This window comes from Salmo salar, chromosome ssa07 (genome assembly GCF_905237065.1).
Source record: "Salmo salar chromosome ssa07, Ssal_v3.1, whole genome shotgun sequence".
NCBI lineage: Eukaryota > Metazoa > Chordata > Actinopteri > Salmoniformes > Salmonidae > Salmo > Salmo salar.
This window is the reverse complement of record NC_059448.1, coordinates 12,131,362-12,153,602: the sequence shown is the minus strand read 5'-3', so window position 1 is coordinate 12,153,602 and position 22,241 is coordinate 12,131,362. Positions and strand designations below refer to the sequence as shown.

The 22,241-nt window shown below is 42.0% G+C and overlaps 1 protein-coding gene across 3 annotated transcripts in view; it reads right to left on the bottom strand.

Moving 5' to 3' along the window:
- Window positions 1-22,241, bottom strand: part of LOC106608572 (cGMP-specific 3',5'-cyclic phosphodiesterase) — a 150,288-nt gene that overhangs the window by 121,918 nt on the left and 6,129 nt on the right. Inside the window, exon 1 of one of the 3 annotated variants that reach the window (XM_045721512.1) lies at window positions 2,588-2,908. The exons of the other annotated variants lie outside the window; for them this stretch is intronic. Coding sequence (XP_045577468.1) covers window positions 2,588-2,685 — 98 coding nt within the window. The 5' untranslated portion in view covers window positions 2,686-2,908. Of the gene's footprint in view, window positions 1-2,587; window positions 2,909-22,241 lie in introns of those variants that run through there. 3 annotated transcript variants of the gene reach the window in all.

Here is a 22,241-nt window from a genome sequence, read left to right as displayed (position 1 = left end):
ACACCCTCGTAAAACTGACCATCCTACCGATCCTCGACTTCGGTGATGTCATCTATAAAATAGCCTCCAACACTCTACTCAACAAACTGGATGCAGTCTATCACAGTGCAATCCATTTTGTCACCAAAGCCCCATACACTACCCACCATTGTGACCTGTACGCTCTCGTTGGTTGGCCCTCGCTTCATACTCGTCGCCAAACCCACTGGCTACAGGTCATCTATAAGTCTCTGCTAGGTATAGCCCCGCCTTATCTCAGCTCACTGGTCACCATAGCAGCACCCAGTCGTAGCATGCGCTCCAGCAGGTATATCTCACTGGTCACCCCCAAAACCAATTCCTCCTTTGGCTGCCTTTCCTTCCAGTTCTCTGCTGCCAATGACTGGAACGAACTGCAAAAATCTCTGAAGCTGGAGACTCATATCTCCCTCACTAGCTTTAAGCACCAGTTGTCAGAGCAGCTCACAGATCACCACACCTGTACATAGCCCATCTGTAAACAGCCCATCTATCTACCTACCTCATCCCCATACTGTATTTATTTATTTATCTTGCTCCTTTGCACCCCAGTATCTCTACTTGCACATTCATCTTCTGCACATCTACCATTCCCGTGTTTAATTGCTATATTGTAATTACTTCGCCACCATGGCCTATTTATTGCCTTAATTTACCTCATTTGCACTCACTGTATATAGACTTTTTGTTTTCTTTTGTTCTACTGTATTATTGACTGTATGTTTTGTTTATTCCATGTGTAACTCTGTGTTGTTGTATGTGTCGAATTGCTACGCTTTATCTTGGCCAGGTCGCAGTTGCAAATGAGAACTTGTTCTCAACTAGCCTACCTGGTTAAATAAAGGTGAAATAAAAAAAAGAAATGTTAAATTAACCAGACATTGACCAACATGGGGAGAAGAAAAAAAGAAGAATAATTGTGTGGTTTATTTTTGTATCATTATTATGGATTAGTTACTATTAGACCATTCCTGGTGAACAAGCATACCATTAGGCTACAGCAGAATTAATGGTCTCAATGTTATGGTCTCTAATGGTCTTCAATGGGAAAAGTCCCAAACATACACTATATAGTGTTTTGCAATGGAATTTAATTCTATTAGGGTTGTCAAAACATTTTAATCCCTAGTACATTTCTCCATCAGTGTTTTGGGCCTTTGGGAAAAGTCTTGATATGAGAATTGCATCATAGGGATAGATCTCCACAGAGAGTTTCCACTTGTTGAACTATTCAAGGAGAGTTGGGTTGAAACATTAGGTTGATAAGAGAAGGACACACTGCATTGCTTTCATGGAGGAATTGTGAGGATGCCGACACAATTTGTTTTCATGTGCCAAATCTATTGGTTTTCTAACCAAACTTGCAAAGTAAATGTTGTGTTATATTTAATAAACAAGAGACCAGCAAAATGGATAAAAGAGTGTGGTGGCAGTAGCAGCATCTAGTGGTCAAAACCAGGTACTTCCACAATATTTTACGGTAAATAATGCAAGCGATTTCAAGGATTAATTTCACTGAACAGGGGAATACAAAACATCTCCAGATTCACAGGGATTATATTACATGATATGGAGAAGCAACAATCCAAGCTGCAGCTTCATATTACTTGTCAAACATAAATAACTGATACTGTGTACTGGTTGTTGAGGTGGATTGGCATGGGATGTGTGGCTTTTGACAACAACAACACAAATATTCCTTCATGCCTTACTCATTGGAAGAAAGAAGTTTGGTCCAAATCAGATGCTGGGTACTATATTTATTGAATATTATCTAAATCCTATAAATTAAAATGGACAATTTAGGTGCAATCAATTCTCTTAATTACTTAGAGATCAAATAATATTTCAACAAAACATTTTTTCAGGAATGCTAATCATATCTCTTACTAACTACAGAAACGATTTCAGAACAATCTGAGATGATGGGTGTTGAAAATTGTCTTTCTTCCCACTAGGCACACACTGGCTGAATCAACGTTGTTTCCACTTAATTTCAATGAAATTACATTGAACGTGGAATAGATGTTGAATTGACGTCTGTGCTCAATGGATTGTGCTTTTTGAGGTGGAACGACCAAATAACAAAAAGCATTTTGGATAACTTTTAATTCACTGTGCGCGTTTGGAACACAATGGAAAGGAATCACCCCAATACAGGTTTATGGTTTAACGTCTGCTCTGAATTATTTTGCTATTTTGGTGAATGGTTACTGATTGTAAAGACGATTGTGCGGCGCATTAATAAATGTCAATAAATTGCTGTGGAGAGACGCTGGATACCGCTGGACATTGCGCGTAATACCATAAAAGGCTACAATATAGCTTGTCATATCGCAGTTTAAATCTCCAACCTTGTACAGTAGGCTAGCATGTTATTTTACGTTGAAACAAACAACCCACGCAGGTAAGATAGGCTGCCAGTGCCTTTCAATGCACGGAACACATTTATTGTCCCCCAAATTGCTTAAAATAGAATGCACCGCGATGATGTATCGTAAACAGAGCTATCCCTGTTTCGTAAATACAATGAATCACTTTTACGACTTCAGTCTCACCCCGCGCTTACCTTGTAGCCTTCCTGACAAAGTAGGAATGAGCGAACTCCAAGTGGTCATCAAGCCACGCTTCCATCCTTTCGCTTTCTGGGGGATAGCAGCCCTCCATGCTCAAAGCCCAAATTCCCCCAATTAATCAGATTACCATCAACACTTCGAAGATGGAAACAAATAATATCAGTCACTGGTAAGCAGTGTGTGTGGTAGTAGTCTGTTGTTTTCAAGCGAGCGTTTCCTACATTGTGAGCGCGTGTGGGTAGACTTCGGCAAGACTTTAATTGCCTTTGCGCAGCAACATCACACCCCTCCTAGTCTCTCTCTCTCACTAAATAAAACATTTACGGATTCTATATTTCAGCATGGAAAAGCAATGCATTATTTGTGGTCCGTTTGCTTATTTGACAGAAAAGGAGATATGGGCATACCTCAAGGGTAATAAATGACAATAATATTTTAGCAAATCCAGTATGGCAGATATTTTTCACATTTGTGAATTAAGTAATTGTTAGGCGCTCCAGAAGTCAGCTGAACATCATTTAGGCATAATTGTCATTCAAATAGTTCACATTTTCATGTTTGATTGTTCTCATGAATGCATTTTAACTATTTAACATACAACATGAGCTATGGCTCCTTCCGTACACTCCAATGAACTTGACTTGCCTCAGATGGGGCACATGTGTGTGATTGGGTTTTGGTGAGTGCTGATACAAGGGCACATCAATCAATATCACCTACAAGGACACATTTTACTCTGAGGGAATGCAGAGTGGGAATCGACCGCTGATTCTCTTCTAGTTTCTTTCCTTATTCAAAGTTGCTGGTCTGTAGTCATAAAGCATCACAGCATAGCACTGTTACCCTGAGACGCTTCATGAATACGGACCACCGAGTGTCAACCCCCCATTTGACAAATAGTAATGGACTATCCATTGCTTTGCCCCAGACACTATAGATCCTGTGTGTCTGGTGGGACCCTGCTGATACTGTGGTGTTATCTTACCCAACAGATGGTTTCTCTTTTCCCCCTGAGGACACAGGACCTGCCCTCAGGCATATGGGACCTCCCTGGCTTCCTACTAGAGAATCTGGACAGTGCAGTACATTATGCCTCTTAAGGCTTCCAGTCTATCAGCATGGATGCATATGCACCCACACACTACCGCTAACCCGAACCCGTACTCTTACTGTTACCCTAACCTTAATCCAAAAACCTAACCCTAACCCGTACTCTTACTGTTACCCTAACTTTAATCCAAAAACCTAACCCTAACCCGTACTCTTACTGTTACCCTAACCTTAATCCAAAAACCTAACCCTAACCCGTACTCTTACTGTTACCCTAACCTTAATCCAAAAACCTAACCCTAACCCGTACTCTTACTGTTACCCTAACCTTAATCCAAAAACCTAACCCTAACCCGTACTCTTACTGTTACCCTAACCTTAATCCAAAAACCTAACCCTAACCCGTACTCTTACTGTTACCCTAACCTTAATCCAAAAACCTAACCCTAACCCGTACTCTTACTGTTACCCTAACCTTAATCCAAAAACCTAACCCTAACCCGTACTCTTACTGTTACCCTAACCTTAATCCAAAAACCTAACCCTAACCCGTACTCTTACTGTTACCCTAACCTTAATCCAAAAACCTAACCCTAACCCGTACTCTTACTGTTACCCTAACCTTAATCCAAAAACCTAACCCTAACCCGTACTCTTACTGTTACCCTAACCTTAATCCAAAAACCTAACCCTAACCCGTACTCTTACTGTTACCCTAACCTTAATCCAAAAACCTAACCCTAACCCGTACTCTTACTGTTACCCTAACCTTAATCCAAAAACCTAACCCGAACCCGAAACCTTCGCCCCTAACCCTAAAACTAACCCTAGCTCCTAACCCTAACCCTAATTCTAACCCTAACACTAATTCTAACCTTAACCCTAAACCCCTATAGAAATAGCATTTGACCTCATGTGGACTAACAAAATGTCCCCAGTTGGTGAAATATTTGGTCGTTTACTATTCATGTGCTGGTTCCCAAAAGAATAGTTAAACGCACGCACGCACGCACGCACACACACACACACACACACACACACACACACACACACACACACACACACACACACACACACACACACACACACATACATACAGCGGTCAGCCCCAGAGGCTTTCTTCCAGACGTTCCGACAGTGTGTCTCAACCTGAGCTGGTTAAGACTGGACATGTCAGGTCTCACTCTCAGTCTTTCTAGCAAACAGAGCACAACCCCACAGTATAGGTGTGTGTGTGTGTGTGTGTGTGTGCATGTACAGTACTTGTTAGGGACAGACATTCCGCTAGCGGAACGCCTCACCAATATCCAATGGTATAGCGTGGCGCGAAATACAAACACCTCAAAAATGCTATAACTTAAATTTCTCAAACATATGACTATTTTACACCATTTTAAAGATAAGACTCTCGTTAATCTAACCACACTGTCCGATTTCAAAAAGGCTTTACAGTGAAAGCAAAACATTAGATTATGTCAGGGGAGCACCCTCCCAAAAATAATCACACAGCCATTTTCAAAGCAAGCATATATGTCACAAAAACCAAAACCACAGCTAAATGCAGCACTAACCTTTGATGATCTTCTTCAGATGACACTCCTAGGACATTATGTTATACAATACATGCATGTTTTGTTCAATCAAGTTCATATTTATATCAAAAACCAGCTTTTTACATTAGCATGTGATGTTCAGAGCTAGCATACCCACCGCAAACTTCCGGTGAATTTACTAAATTACTCACGATAAACGTTCACAAAAAACATAACAATTATTTTAAGAATTATAGATACAGAACTCCTTTATGCAATCGCGGTATCAGATTCTAAAATAGCTTTTCGGTGAAAGCACATTTTGCAATATTCTGAGTACATAGCCCGGCCATCACTGCTAGCTAATTTGACACCCACCAAGTTTGGCCCTCACCAAACTCAGATTTACTATAAGAAAAATTGGATTACCTTTGCTGTTCTTCGTCAGAATGCACTCCCAGGACTTCTACTTCAACAACAAATGTTGTTTTGGTTCGAAATAATCCATAGTTATATCCAAATACCTCCGTTTTGTTAGTGCGTTCAAGTCACTATCCGAAGGGTGACGTGCCGGCGCATTTCGTGTCCAAAAAATTCTAAATATTCCATTACTGTACTTCGAAGCATGTCAAACGCTGTTTAAAATACATTTTTATGCTATTTTTCTCGTAAAATAGCGATAATATTCCAACCGGGTGACGTTGTGTTCATTCAAACACTGAAAGAAAAAAATGGAGTCGTCTCGTGCACGCGCCCCTCAGTGTCATTGTTCTCAGCAGGACCACTCACAAAAACCCCTGCTGTTTTTCGCCCAGAGACTGCAGAGCTCTCATTCCACTTTCTGGCGCCTTCCTAGAGCCAATGGAAGCCTTAGAAAATGTCATGTTACAGCAGAGATGCTGTATTGTTGATAGAGATGCCCTAGAAGGAGAACAAATTGTCAGACAGGGCACTTCCTGTATAGAATCTTCTCAGGTTTTGGCCTGCCATATGAGTTCTGTTATACTCACAGACACCATTCAAACAGTTTTAGAAACTTTAGAGTGTTTTCTATCCAAATCTACTAATTATATGCATATTCTAGTTTCTCTCTCTCTCTCTCTATCTCTCTGTCTCTCACTCACTCACTCACTCACTCACTCACTCACTCACTCACTCACTCACTCACACACCACGCACGCACGCACACACACACGCACGCACGCAGGTACACACACACACACACACACACACACACACACACACACACACACACACACACACACACACACACACACATAAACATGTGTCGTGTCTTTGGCGTCATTAAAACTGAAGACATATTTATCAAATAACTCTCTGTAATTATTATTACGCGATTAACCTGATTAATCATGTAACTGTAATTAACTAGGAAGTCAGGGCACCAAGGAAAATATTCAGATTACAAAGTTATAATTTTCCTAATATAACTTTCAGATATTTTAATATCTGATCAATTAGTCTTTGAATTAATGAATTATTATTTACCTCACGCCAGTCTCATTCCAAACGTCGTAAATTGTTGGTTATCTGTACGAACCCAGTCTTCACTATGAGTCATCCATACATCAATTGTCTTAAAATCATTTATTTACTAACTAAGTAATTCATAGAAATGCATAACAAACAGTAGATATCGTTACAAAGAAATGATAGAGGAATGTGCCCTAGTGGGCTAAACCGGCATGGCGGCTTGTTAGACAAAAGGGGAGTGGGGCGTCAGCTGAGGAGACACTACAGAGTTGATAATTATACCAATTGAAATGCTAGCCCTTTGCACATGAACGCTCACTCATTCGGGAACAATTGCAATCAATATATATATTTACGCTCAGTGTGTCGTCAAGATCTCTGTGAAAAGTTTGTTTCTGTTGGAGAGTCTGTCCACCCTCTCTCTCTCTGTCGTAGTTAGAATGAGTAGTTCAGAGTGACATTCATTAATGTCGTTATAGGACAGATGTTTCGGCGGTTGTCGGTCTTCGCATTCAATGATACCGAATTCCTAGCTGCAGACTAGTAATTAATATCAAAGACTTGTTCTTATTCTGTCGGTATCGATAGTCTAAGAGTTTAACCACATGGTATGGTTAAAAGTTCAGCAAGAGGAATGCATGGTCAAACCTTGGCCCTCTCGTTATCGAGGTAAGCTGGTCTCCAACCTTTAGCCATCTCGTAATTGAGGTAAGCTCGGTCTGGTGATAGAAAACCTAGGTGGGGGTTTTATTCGGGACATAGAAAAAGGCTGTCTAATGACGCCAGGTCCTGTCTGTGTGCCTGGGGGCGTGCCAAGGACTTAGTGGAACTTTAAACAGAAATACAACTCTCTCACATTAACATCAGTACATAGCATCCCATCGTCTCACAAATAGCTTCATCCTTATTCATTCATTTTATACAACCATTTAGATGTAAGTCTCATAGCTGAGGCTATTGTATAAACATGATTATGGTAATGTGGCCATATTGTCTCTCATGAGTTTCACAAAATTGTACCAAACGGACCAGTTCGTAGCTGGATTCTTCATCGATCTTTTATACCTTCTACAGAATATAAATGTCGTTCGGTTCTCCAGTTCTGTGAGGTGGAAGAAATTCCCTTGTCTCTATGAAACCCACTCTGTCTCTATACTGTGGCCATGAGGAGAGAATGTCCTCATAGCAATTTACGACCTCTTCTGACCACAGCTGCCTGGGTGTAGGAGACAGAGGGAGATGGTGCAGAGGTAGGGGGATGGTGCTAGCAGTGTCCAAAGAGGGCAACGTCATGACACATGCGTCTGAAACATGGAGGGGCTTTACTTTATGGCTGTGACACATAGTGGGTAAAGACGGCCTAGATTCTCTTGTTCTAAATGGCAACTCAAATATACCTCAGTGTAAACACACTGACACACTTAACTGTAAAGATGTTTTTAAGTTGTCTTTGTCATAATCAGACAAAATTGATTGTCTAGAAAATACTAATAAGGCCCGAGCAGGTGTGGTATATGGCCAATATACCACGGCTATGGGCTGTTCTAATATTAAAGAAGTCTTGAGGTATTGCTCGCCTGAAGTAGAGTACCCTATGATAAGCTGTAGATCCCACTATCTATCAGAGAGTTCTCATCTATATGATTCGTAGCCATCTATTTACCACCACAGTTGATGCTGGCACTAAAACCGCACTCAACCAACTCTATAAGGCCAGAAGCAAACAAGAACATGCTCACCCACAAGTGGCGCTCCTAGTGGCCGGGGACTTTAATGCGGGAAACTTAAATCAGTTTTACCACATTTTTACATATGCAACCAGAGGAAAACAAACTCTAGACCACCTTTACTCTACGCACAAAGATGCATACAAAGCTCTCCTCCATTTGGCAAATCTGCCCATAATTCTATCCTCCTGATTCCTGCGTACAAACAAAAACTAAAGCAGGAAGTACCAGTGACTCACTCAATATGGAAGTGGTCAGATGACGCAGATGCTACAGGACTGTTTTGCTAGCACAGACTGGAATATGTTCCGGGATTCATCCAATGGCATTGAGGAGTATACCATCTCACTCATTGGCTTCCTCAATAAGTGCATCAACGACGTCGTCCCCACAGTGACCATACATACATATCCCAACCAGAAGCCATGGGTTACAGGCAACATCCGCATCGAGCTAAAGGTTAGAGCTGCCGCTTTCAAGGAGCGGGACACTAACCCGGATGCTTATAAGAAATCCCGCTATACACTCAGACAAACCATCAAACAAGTAAAGTGTCAATACAGGATTAAAATTGAATCCTACTCACCGGCTCTGACGCTCCTCGGATGTGGCAGGGCTTGAAAACTATTACGGACTACAAAGGGAAACCCAGACACGAGCTGCCCAATGATGTGAGCCTACCAGACGAGCTAAATGCCTTTTATGCTCACTTCGAGGCAAGCAACACTGAAGCATGCATGAGAGCACCAGCTGTTCTGGATGACTGTGTGATAATGCTCTCGGTAGCCGATGTGAGCAAGACCTTTAATCAGGTCAACATTCACAAAGCCATGGGCCCAGATGGATTACCTGGACGTGTGCTCAAAGCATGCGCGGACCAACTGGCAAGTGTCTTCACTGACATTTTCAACCTCTCCCTGACTGAGTCTGTAAAACCTACATATTTCAAGCAGACCACTATAGTCCCTGTGCCCAAGGAATCGAAGGGAACCTGCCTAAATTATTACCGCCCCGTAGCACTCATGTCAGTAGCCATGAAGACCTTTGAAATGCTGGTCATGGTTCACATCAACAGCATCCTCCCGGATACCCTAGACCCACTCCAATTACCATACCACCCAACAGATCCACAGATGACGGAATCTCAATCCTACTCCAGACTGCCCTTTCCCACCTGGACAAAAGGAACACCTATGTGAGAATGCTGTTCATTGACTACAGCTCAGCGTTCAACGCCATAGTGCCCACGAAGCTCATCACTAAGCTAAGGACCCTGGGACTAAACACCTCCCTCTGCAACTGGATCCTGGACTTCCTGAGGGGCCGCCCCCAGGTGGTAAGGGTAGGTAGCAACACGTCTGCCACGCTGATCCTCAACACTGGGGCCCCTCAGGGGTGTGTACTTAGTCCCCTCCTGTACTCCCTGTTTACCCACGACTGCATGGCCAAACACAACTCCAACACCATCATTAAGTTTGTTGACGACGCAACAGTGGTAGGACTGATCACCGACAATGAAGAGACAGCCTATAGGAAGGAGGTCAGAGAACTGGCAGTGTGGTGCCAGGACAACAACCTCTCCCTCAATGTGAGGCAAGACAAAGGAGCTGATCGTGGACTACAGGAAATGGCGGGCCGAACAGGCCCCCATTAACACCAACGGGGCTGTAGTGGAGCGGGATGAGAGTTTCAAGTTCCTTGGTGTCCACATCACCAACGAACTATCATTGTCTAAACGCACCAAGACAGTTGTGAAGAGGGTACGACAAAACCTTTTCCCCCTCAGGAGACTGAAAAGATTTGGCATGGGTCCCCAGATCCTCAAAAAATTTACAGCTGCACCATCGAGAGCATCCTGACCGGTTACATCACCGCCTGGTATGGCAACTGCTCAACATCTGACCGTAAGTCACTACAGAGGATAGTGCGTATGGCCCAGTACATCACTGGGGCCAAGCTTCCTGCAATCCAGGACCTATATAATAGGCGGTGTCTGAGGAAAGCCCAAAAATTGTCAGAGACTCCAGTCACCCAAGTCATAGACTGTTTTCTCTGCTACCACATGGAAAGCGGTACCGGAACGCCAAGTCTAGGACCAAAAGTCTCCTTAACAGTTACCCCCAAGCCATAATACTGCTGAACAATTAATCAAATGGCCACCGGACTATTACATTGACAACTCTCCCTCTCCATATCTTTTGTACACTGCTGCTACTCGCTGTTTATTATCTATGCATAGTCACTTCACCCGTACCTACATGTACAAATGACCTAACCTGTACCCCTGGACACTGACTAGGTACCGGTACCCCCTGTATGCAGCCTTATTGTTATGTCATTGTGTTACTTTTATTATTTATCATTTTTTACTTTAGTTTATTAGCTAAATATTTTCTTAACTCTTCTTGAACTGCACTTTTGGTTAAGGGCTTGTAAGTAAGCATTTCACGGTAAGGTCTACACTTGTGTTCGGCGCATGTGACAAAGTTTGATTTGATTTGTTCGTATGTACGACGCAACACGGATTGCCTGGATACAGCCCTTAGCCGTGGTATATTGGCCATATACCACAAACCCCTGAGGTGCCTTATTGCTATTATAAACTGGTTACCAACGTAATTACAACAGTAAAAATAAATGGTCTGATGTACCATGGCTTTCAGCCAATCAGCATTCAGGACTAGAACCACCCAGTTTATAATATGTGTTTAATAAAGAACTCATACAGTTATTGTTATGCTTCTTATGTTTACATGTATGTAAATTCAGTGTGATGTTTTGTTCTGTGCAATTTCTTGTTTCATAGGCCCTTGGCAAGGCCCTTCAAATATCACTGCTACCCAGCTAACAAATCTAGGTAGAGAGAACGTCTTTGTAATGTTACCAGTAATGTTCCCATGATGTTTGAGTGTCCAATTTTCCTTTAGTTAGTGGAATATTATATCTATTTTAGCGAAAACCTTCGGATAAACTTTTTCGCATGTTTCGGTGTTAAAGTTAGGAGAACATTCCTTTAATGTCAAGAAGATCTTATCTAGAATGTGGTTACAACATTAATGTTCCAGACACGTTTTATGGGACATTGCAAGAACATTCCTGTGTCCAGTTTTCTGAGGGTTAGGAGAATATTCTATCAACGTCCCATCAGTCATACACAGAACATGGTTGCCATGTTCTCCAAATATTCATTGCCATGTTAACCTGTTTTAATGACACTCCTGAATTACTGTAATCAATCAAGTTCTTGAGTGTACTTTTAACAGAGCTGAGATTTCCTTCAAAGTGCATTCACCTTATTGCTTACACCTACCTATCCAGCTATTTCAGATCTACACAAATGCCTAGGGAGGAGGGTTAATAGTTTATTCTGGACAGGGCCTAAATATACTGGCCCGATAAGCAATGCCCTAGAGAAATCCCTTATTGGGACAGTGTATATGGCGTTCGTCATTGGTGCTGGTGGCCTAGGTTTGAGTTGTTGGCTTGTTGGGTTGTTAGCTAGGTACATACCAGGTCTACCCCTCTGACATGCATTACTTACACGTGCTGAATAATGTGAGAAGTATCTCCTTAGAAACACCCAATGGACCTGCTTAGATTAGAGTACCTCTCTCTAAGCAGGTCAGTTTATGTTCTGGGCTATGGGCAGACAGGCAAAGTATTTATTTTATTTTACTTAACCTTTATTTAGAAGGGGTCTGTGATGTAATGGCTAGTCTATGCCGCCTCTCCATATTTGACAAAACACAGAACCATCTCTGTAGAACGTCAGTACATGGTCACTGGGGGTAAATGAAATTGGAAGAGAAAAAAATTGGTTTGCAGTCCTGGGGGAAGGCTTGGTCTAACAGAACAAAAATGACCTACTGCCTCTGTCTGCCTGTGTGAAGCAGCCGAGGGGCCTGGTCTGTTTCAATGTTCTTCCAGAACCCGGTACCCGCTGTTGTAAAACTGTCCTCTGTTCCATGGAACTGTGTGTTTACAGTGGAAGACTGGGGGGGTCACTAAGTAGTTCCAAACAACAACAAAAAAAGTAATTTCCTGAGCGCTGGAAGCACACTCACTCTGAAAGAGCACATTTCCATTTGCAGAGCAATATCAATCATGGTTCGCCTCTGTCTTTTTCTCTCCTTCTGAGCCATGACATTAAGGTGCTACAATTGATTTCTCTTTCCACCAAGAACCAGGGAGAGAAGTTGACCCTATTTTTCCAAAGGTTTGGAACTGAAAAAGAGTTATTGCACGGTCATTCTAACAGCTATCTTCTGACCTATTTGAAGAGTGTCTGCCTGCTTCCCTGCGTGCATGTGTATGTACGTGTGTTTACATGTGGGTGGATGAGTGGGTGGGTGGTTGTGAGTGCATGCAAATGTGTGTGTGTGCCTGTGTGTGTGTCCTGCTTAGGAAAACAGACCAGGGAAAAAACACGTTTTTCTTGACTGATTTTGTAAATGCTGCAACACCTCCGTAGAGGATAAATTATAAGCGGGAGCCACTCTGCAAGAATAATTTGAATACATTTGCATGGCCTTTCAGTGTCTCACACACACACGCACGCACACACGCACACGCATGCACACACACCTTTTAGCTTAATGATGAGCATTTTGCAGAATATGCAGGTTCCAAGCAGAATAGCTCTGTGCAATGTTCCGGATTTGTCAGTAGGCCTACACCTTCAGCTGTAATAACATGTAACTCTTCTCCCATTGCAGTGTGTCACGGCGCTTCAGAATGACTCATGCGTACGGGAGAAACGGAATACATTACTAAAGTGAAACCATTGCTGGGTGAATTGACTTATTGCTATAAAGATGAGCATTATCCTCACTATAAGCGTAATCTACAGCAGCATCAACCCACTAGACACACACTGGTTGAATAAAAGTTGTCTCCACGTCGTTTCAATGAAATGACGTTGAACCAATGTGGAATAGACGTTGAATTGACGTCTGTGCCCACTGGGAAGACTTTTCCAACAAGAAACTGAAAAAGAAACTTGGGAAAAAAATGGGAACAAGATCACAATCTGACAACTAGGTATTGAATAGCAGTATATTGCCAATGTTCCCTGTTCCCAGACAAAAAAAGTGGAAAAGTGATTTAAAAAAGAAATCCAGACAAAACGGAATTGATGTTACCTTGAATACCCCTAATGAGTTTGGTGAGAGAAACTTTTTTAGTCTGGCTACAAATATGGGGTTTAAAAAACATATTTAATTATATCAGGTTGGAAGGATATCATGTTACTCTTCAGCGAAAAGATTTTAGTGACTGGACACATTCATGTTTTTACCATGTTCCCATGGAAACTTGTCTAGAACGTTAATATTAGTCACGGATCCCCCCGGTACTGCTGCTCATACCGTTCACCAGCCCCAGAGGTCTACGTCACCGGCCTTCTAGGTGTCACTGAACTGGATCATTACCACCAGCCCTGGACTGTCTTGTCTCATAACGCACACCTGGTTCCCATTCCCCCTGATTAGTCATTTATACATGTGCCCTCTGTTCCCCATTGTCCTTGTCGGTTATTGTTACCATGTCCGTTGGTCCTGTGAGTACCTGTGCTGTTGTATCGGCTTCCATGCTACGTGTTATTGTGCACTTGCTTTACGGGTCTCATCCCGTGTATTATTTGAAGGTTTACACCTCGCTCTTTTGTTTGAGTGGAGAAAATGAAACCCTCTGTTACGTATTCCTGCGCTTGTCTCCTTTCATTATACAACGTGACAGTATCTTGAGAACATGGCAACGATGTGCATGTTACAATAGTGACAGCCTTGCCTCAGGGAATTCTATTATGCCTATACAGCACATTCTATTTTCATTACATCAAATGTGTGTCTTTCTATGCATTCCTTTCCACCAAAAACACAGTATGTGCTCTAACAATGGCCTTTTCCCTATTATCTGTATCCCAGAGGAATTTGGCTTTGAAATAGACTATGCATCCATCTCAAAATGAAAGATGCCTGTCAGACATTCCAATTACCACACTGATTTATGACAGTTTCCATCATTATAACTAAATAAAGATAGACCTGAACTCATAACGGACTTACACATCTGGAAATGATCTGCATCTGTTAGTATGGTAATAATTCCACATATCTACAGCATTATACTGTAACACTGCATCATATACTGCATCATACTGTAACACTGCACCATATTCTGCATCATATTGTAATACTGCAAAGTATAATCTATCATACTGTAATACTGCATTATATACTGCATCATACTGTAATACTGCATCCTATACTGCATCATACTGTAATACTGCATCATATTCTGCATCATATTGTAATACTGCATCATATACTGCATCATACTGTAATACTGAATCATATACCACATCATATTGTAATGTGACATCAAATACTACATCATACTGTAATACTGCATCATATACTGCATCATACTGTAATACTGCATCATATACTGCATCAAACTGTAATACTGCATCATATTGTAATACTGCATCATACTGTAATACTGCATCATATACAGCATCATATTGTAATGTGACATCAAATACTACATCATACTGTAATACTGCATCATATACTGCATCATACTGCATCATATACTGCATCATACTGTAATACTGAATCATATACTGCATCATAGAGTAATACTGCATCATATACTGCATCATAGAGTAATACTGCATCATATACTGCATCATACTGTAATACTGCATCATATGCTGCATCATACTGTAATACTACATCATATACTGCATCATACTGCATCATATACTGCATCATACTGTAATACTGCATCATATACTGCTGTTGGAGTTCACAGACAGCCATAGATGTACAGGCCAGGAAAATCCTGTTTGAGCTTTCAAATTTTAACGGTGTGCCATCTTGGCTCCAACATGTTCCAAGACAGACTGCAAATTAGAATGTCATTGTCATGGAGTGAATGCCGAAATGGAGGATAGTTTCCAGAGTGTTAGGCGGTACCTATGGCTCTTGGGGGCACTAGACTGCTGAACGATTAATAAAATGGCCACCCGGACAATTTACATTGACACCCGTCCCCCCATTTGTTTTTACACTGCTGCTACTCGCTGTTTATTATCTATGCATAGTCACTTTACCCCTACCTAAATGAACAAATTACCTTAACTAACGTGTACCCTCGCACATTTACTTGGTACCGGTACCTCCTGTATATAACCTCGTTATTGTTGTTTTATTGTGTTACTTTGTATAATGTTTTAAATTTCATTTGGGGCAGCAGGTAGCCTAGTGGTTAGAGCGTTGGGCCAGTAACTGAAAGGTTGCTATATCGAATCCCCGAGCTGACAAGGTAAAAATCTATTGTTCTGCCCATGAACAAGGCAGTTAACCCACTGTTCCTAGGCCGTCGTTGAAAATAAGAATTTGTTTTTAACTGACTTGCCTAGTTAAATATGAAATAAAATAATTTGGTAAATATTCTCTTAACTCTTTATTGAACTGTGTTGTTGGTTAAGGGCTTGTAAGTAAGCATTTCACGGTAAGATCTACACCTGTTGTATTCGGCGCATGTGACTAATAAAGTTTAATTTTATTTGATTTTAGTCTTAGTGTGAAAGTCATGGAAAGTCATCTCTGTTCTTGATTAGTGAATGTGTTGGTTGATTGATTACATCATCTCATAATCACTCACACACATTTAATCAGCTGGTCAGGATGGTCATCTGAATCAGGATTCGTTTGGCAGCTGGGGTGAAAGAGGAGCGATTACGATAGATTACGACAATGCATTGCTCACCAGAAAGGCAGCCTATGTCCACAGACGTCGTTGAGACTATATGGTAGTTACCTTACACCCAGATTCTCTTATCTGCAAATCAATCCAGCCTCAAATCATGCCCTATTCCCTTTATAGTGCAATACTTTTGGCCAGAGTCACATACTAAACAAAGACAAACAGCTCTTTGGGCTAATGTAATAAAGCCATACTGTTTGTCTTTCTATGAGGCTCTGGACAAAAGTAGTGCACTATATTGTAGGGAAAGGGGTGTCATTTGAGATTTACCCAAGGCTAGATCAACAGGTTCATTAGGCATAATCCTTTCCTGATCTCTCAGAGGTCTATTTATCTCAAGGCTTTGTTCCAGTCACATGTTGTTGTTGTGTTAATAAACAATGAGTTAGAATTCAGAGAAGCTGGGTTGTGTTCATTTGGCACCAAACCGAAGAAAGCGGATTGAAACAAGGAGGGACTATCTGAACTTGTCCAATTAGAAAAGCTTGTTACGTTTTCCGTTTCGAAACATTTTGTGACAGTGTGCACTAATGAATACAACCCAGGTCTCACTCTCTCAAGCAATCTGAGGCAGCAGTTCTGTGTATACCATCCATGTCACGGTGCTGTGTGTGCAAAGATTATGTCCCATGCGCATCACCATCTTGAAAGGTGTTTACAAACCTCGGGAAATTATTGTACACCAAAGTCCCATGGTACACACACAGAGTGAGGGATAGTGTCATTGCTGATAGACATAATTGATATACTGAACAAAAATATAAACGCAACATGCAACGTTTTCAACAATTTAACTGAGTTACAGTTAATATAAGGAAATCAGTCAATTGAAATAAATTCATTAGACCCTAATCTATGGATTTCACATGACTGGGCAGGCGCACAGCCATGGGTGGGACTGGGAGTGTCCTTCGAGACCTTAGAGATCCCTTTTATTCTCTATTTGGTTAGGTCAGGGTGTGACAAGGGTGGGAAATCTATGTTACTTATTTCTATGTTGGCCTGATATGGTTCCCAATCAGAGGCTGCTGTATCTCGTTGTCTCTGATTGGGGATCATATTTAGGCAGCCTTTTCCCACCTGTTGTTTGTGGGGTCTTATTTTGAGTCAGTGCCTGTTGCACCTCTGCCGTCACGGTTTGTTGTTTTGTTTATAGTTTATTGTATGTCTTGCATAGTTTCACATATTAATAAAGATGTGGAACGATACTCACGCTGCGCTTTGGTCCTTCTCTACACACAAACGTGACAGGGAGGGCATACGGTTGCAGCGATGAGACAACATCATAATTGGGAAAGAAAAAGGGCGTAAAATTAAAACAACAAAAAATACAAAATAAATAACTCCATTCATAATAGGCCTATCATATCACATTAAAATACTATAGCCACTGGGCTAAAATAACTCCATTCATAATAGGCCTATCATATCACATTAAAATACTATAGCCACTGGGCTAAAATAACTCCATTCATAATAGGCCTATCATATCACATTAAAATACTATAGCCACTGGGCTAAAATAACTCCATTCATAATAGGCCTATCATATCACATTAAAATACTATAGCCACTGGGCTAAAATAACTCCATTCATAATAGGCCTATCATATCACATTAAAATACTATAGCCACTGGGCTAAAACGACACAGTTTCCACGTCATTTCAACCCAAAAAATCCATGTGAAGACATTAACTCATCAACGTAAGGGCATTTCGTATTTTTTCACCTGACTTTCACCTGAAAATGCAAATTAATTACTTAAAAATCATACAATGTGATTTTCTGGATTTTTAAAAATTACAGACCTCTACATGCTTTGTAAGTAGGAAAACCTGCAAAATCGGCAGTGTATCAAATACTTGTTCTCCCCACTGTATGTCGTTAGACATATTTTAGGGGTCAGTGTGTCTGTTACATTTGTCCACGTTTGGGCCTCCCAAGTGTCTCAGTGGTCTAAGGCAGTACTAGCTGTGTCACTAGAGATTCTGGGTTCGAGTCCAGGCTCTGTCTCGGTGGTCTAAGGCAGTACTAGCTGTGTCACTAGAGATTCTGGGTTCGAGTCCAGGCTCTGTCTCGGTGGTCTAAGGCAGTACTAGCTGTGTCACTAGAGATTCTGGGTTCGAGTCCAGGCTCTGTCTCGGTGGTCTACAGCAGTACTAGCTGTGCCACTAGAGATTCTGGGTTCGAGTCCAGGCTCTGTCTCAGTGGTCTAAGGCAGTACTAGCTGTGTCACTAGAGATTCTGGGTTCGAGTCCAGGCTCTGTCTCAGTGGTCTAAGGCAGTACTAGCTGTGCCACTAGAGATTCTGGGTTCGAGTCCAGGCTCTGTCTCGGTGGTCTAAGGCAGTACTAGCTGTGTCACTAGAGATTCTGGGTTAGAGTCCAGGCTCTGTCTCAGTGGTCTAAGGCAGTACTAGCTGTGTCACTAGAGATTCTGGGTTAGAGTCCAGGCTCTGTCTCAGTGGTCTAAGGCAGTACTAGCTGTGCCACTAGAGATTCTGGGTTCGAGTTCAGGCTCTGTCTCAGTGGTCTAAGGCAGTACTAGCTGTGTCACTAGAGATTCTGGGTTAGAGTCCAGGCTCTGTCTCAGCCGGCCGTGACCGGGAGACCCATGGGTTGGCGCACATGGGGCGTCGTCCGGGTTAGGGGAGGGTTTGGCCGGCAGGGATGTCCTTGTCCCATCACGCACTAGCGACTCCTGTGGCGGGCTGGGCGCAGTGGGCTTCCTGACACGTTCGCCTGGTGTACTGTGTTTCCTCCGACACATTGGTGCGGCTGGCTTCTCGGTTAAGTGGGCATTGTGTCAAGAAGCAGTGCGGCTTGGTTGGGTTGTGTTTCGGAGGATGCACGGCTCTCGACCTTCGCCTCTCCCAAGTCCGTAGGGGAGTTGCAGCAATGAGACAAGACTGTAACTACCAATTGGATACCATGAAAAGGGGTAAAAAAGAAAAGGTTGTCCAAGTGACCCCTGCAGGGTATCAACACGCTCCCCTGAGGTCTGGGTGTAAGATGGGGAGGGAGGCAGGGTTATGAGATAGTCAGGGTATGCAGGCAGCTTCGCACACTCTCTACACCAGGGATTGTAGACCCGCAGATTCATTTTCCCCCAAACAAGAAACTAATGCAGGGTTTAAACTTACTGTTGAGAGTTAGAATAGTACAGGGATGGACAACTGCCAAATTCCTCCCAAAAAGTTATTTTAAAAAGCATAGATATTTTTTAAGGAACTCAAGTCAGGCCCATCTCTAGAGTAAAGAGAGTTAGAATAGTAGAATACACAAGGTTTATTCACAAGATTTATACATACATACAAGATTTATACATTTAGAATGCAATGCACACTTAACCAGCATGGCTACCTCAGCATTCTGCAGTGATACGCAATCCCATCTGGTTTGTGCTTAGTGGGACTATCATTTGTTTTCAACAGGACAACGACCCAACACACCTCCAGGCTGTGTAAGGGCTATTTGATCAAGAAGGAGAGGGATGGAGTGCTGCATCAGATGACCTGGCCTCCACAATCACCTGACCTCAACCCAATTGAGATGGTTTGGGATGAGTTGGACTGCAGAGTGAAGGAAAAGCCGCCAACAAGTGCTCAGAATATGGGAACTCCTCCAAGACTGTTGGAAAAGCATTCCAGGTGAAGCTGGTTGAGAGAATGCAAAGAGTGTGCAAAGCTGTCATCAAGGCAAAGGGTAGCTACTTTGAAGAATCTCAAATATAAAATATATTTTTTCGCACACTTGTTTGGTTACTACATGATTCCATATGTGATATTTCATAGTTTTGACATCTTCACTATTATTCTGCAATGTAGAAAATATAAAAAATAAAGAAAAACCCTTGAATGAGTGTGTTTGTCCAAACTTTTGACTGGTACTGTATGTAGTTATAATAATCCAGTGTAAGTTCCAATCCTCCAGTCCCCTCTACCTAGGTGCTGCCAGACTACAGTGGTATCTGGTAATGAGTGTTGAAACAGACTGATAGCCTGATATCTCCCTGCAGGTGGTTCTGAACTTCAGTTGGTAAAGCCAGTAGTTCTGATGAGGCAGCTTTGACAGAGCAGTCGAGCAGTAATCAGTGACCTAATGCTGGCGTGTTTTTACTGAGTCACTAGGGAGAGTTTCCTGCACACACAACAATAAGAAAAATGGATTTGCTGAATGGGAAAACAGTTTCTTATTTTGCTGTAGGGAGAGAAACAGCCACATTTTATGACAGAAAGAAAGATAAATATTTATATTCTAACCAAGTGGTGTACGTGCATTCTATCAAACAACTCAGTATTATTATGTGGTTAAACTGCACCTCTTTAACTTCCTGTACATCACTCAGCACAATGTGTGAGGCAGAACAACCCACCACCCTCATTCCTCCACACCTCATGTCTCCCCTCCATTCGTTCCAACAAAAGGAGCTCTGGTGCTCTGGGGGCTGACAGTGGTGGTTGATGGATGTGTGGCATTAGGTGTCAGGCTGGGTGTTCGAGATGAGCAAGGTACTGGGCATCCATCAGCGCCCAGGGAGGTCTGTCTGGGTATAGATGAGCAGCCAGATGCCCGGTGTGCCTGGTTGGTACAGTAGTCCAGCAGGCACAAACACAGACAGAACGGCAGAGAGGGAGATTGCAGGGGGGAGAGAGAGAGAGAGAGAGAGAGAGAGAGAGAGAGAGAGAGAGAGGAGAGAGACAGAGTGAGCAAGTGAGAGACAGAGAGCCAGAGAGACAGAGAGAGTGAGAGAGTGAGAGAGAGAAGCATGCTCTGCTTTGTTTTTTTTGCACAGGCTGTACACACTTCATCAGTCTCTAAATTAAAATCCATGCCTTTTGCAGCCCTACTCCCTGAGTGCTGCCTGCTCCGAAGCACCTCTCATCTCACTCACACATCTCTCCATCACGTGATTGAGTCTTTCTCACAGGCTACAAGTGAAGACAGACACATTGGGGACGCAACTATGGGCGTCCTTATTCAATTCTGAGATGCATATTGAAGATATTGGAAGAACTGTCCACATTTACTTTTCGTCAGCCAACAAGATGAGTAGGCCTAACGAACAGGAAAAGCACTAGCCTATGTCAATCTACTATCCCACATAGTACAAAGGTCGACCTATTCTATTCTGGTTGAGAAATAAATATTACAAACATAGTCTGGGACAGTTGTGGGATGTGATAGATCCCAAATTAATACAACCACTAGGCAATGAGGCTGATGCAACAGATCAGAACGTTAAGCTTAAAATGTTGATCAACTATTAGGCTATTTATTCACATTATAAGTGCACACATAGGCTACATGAGGTGTGCGACTATGATTTGAAAACGTCACACAAAAAAGACATTGTTTCTTATGCTCGGCATCATTCACCATTGTGATAATATATAATTCACAAGTGATAGGCTAATATTGTCACCCATCAGAATATTCTTGATTTAATCTTGTCTTTATATATACTAAATAATATATGTGTGACATTTGTTTTGATTTAGAATGGACCATACAGGGGCATCAGGGAAAAATACATGTAATCTATGCACTTAAATAGCGAATGGAGGACGCTTTTCCTGTGGTTCATTTTCATGCCAGCCAGCTAGGCTATACTCCTGTTGTAAATATAAGCAATGTGCATAATATTAGGAAAGGTGAGAAATAAATATTGTAGGCCCAGCCTATAGTAAGCTGATACTCCTCTTTTTAGTAGAGGCCATAATTCTGTTTTCTAGAACAATTGCATAGCCAATAGAAATGTTGCGCAACATGAGCTCATGGTCTCTCATGAAGTGTTTGATTAGATTTTCGATGACATTTGCATTGATGTCAGAGTGATTACAGGGACAATAGAGTGTTGAGTACCAGGCAGTTAGCAAGTTTGGTAGACTACTAATGACCATCGTTAGCATCAGAGCTTGGAGAAGCCTAATTACCGTGACTAAACGGTCACATAGAATTTGACCGCCGGTGTGGAGTAAGCTTTGACAATATGTACATTGTTATGTCATGCCAATAAAGCAAATTGAATGGAATTGAATTGAGTGAGAGAGAGTGAGAGAGAGAGCGA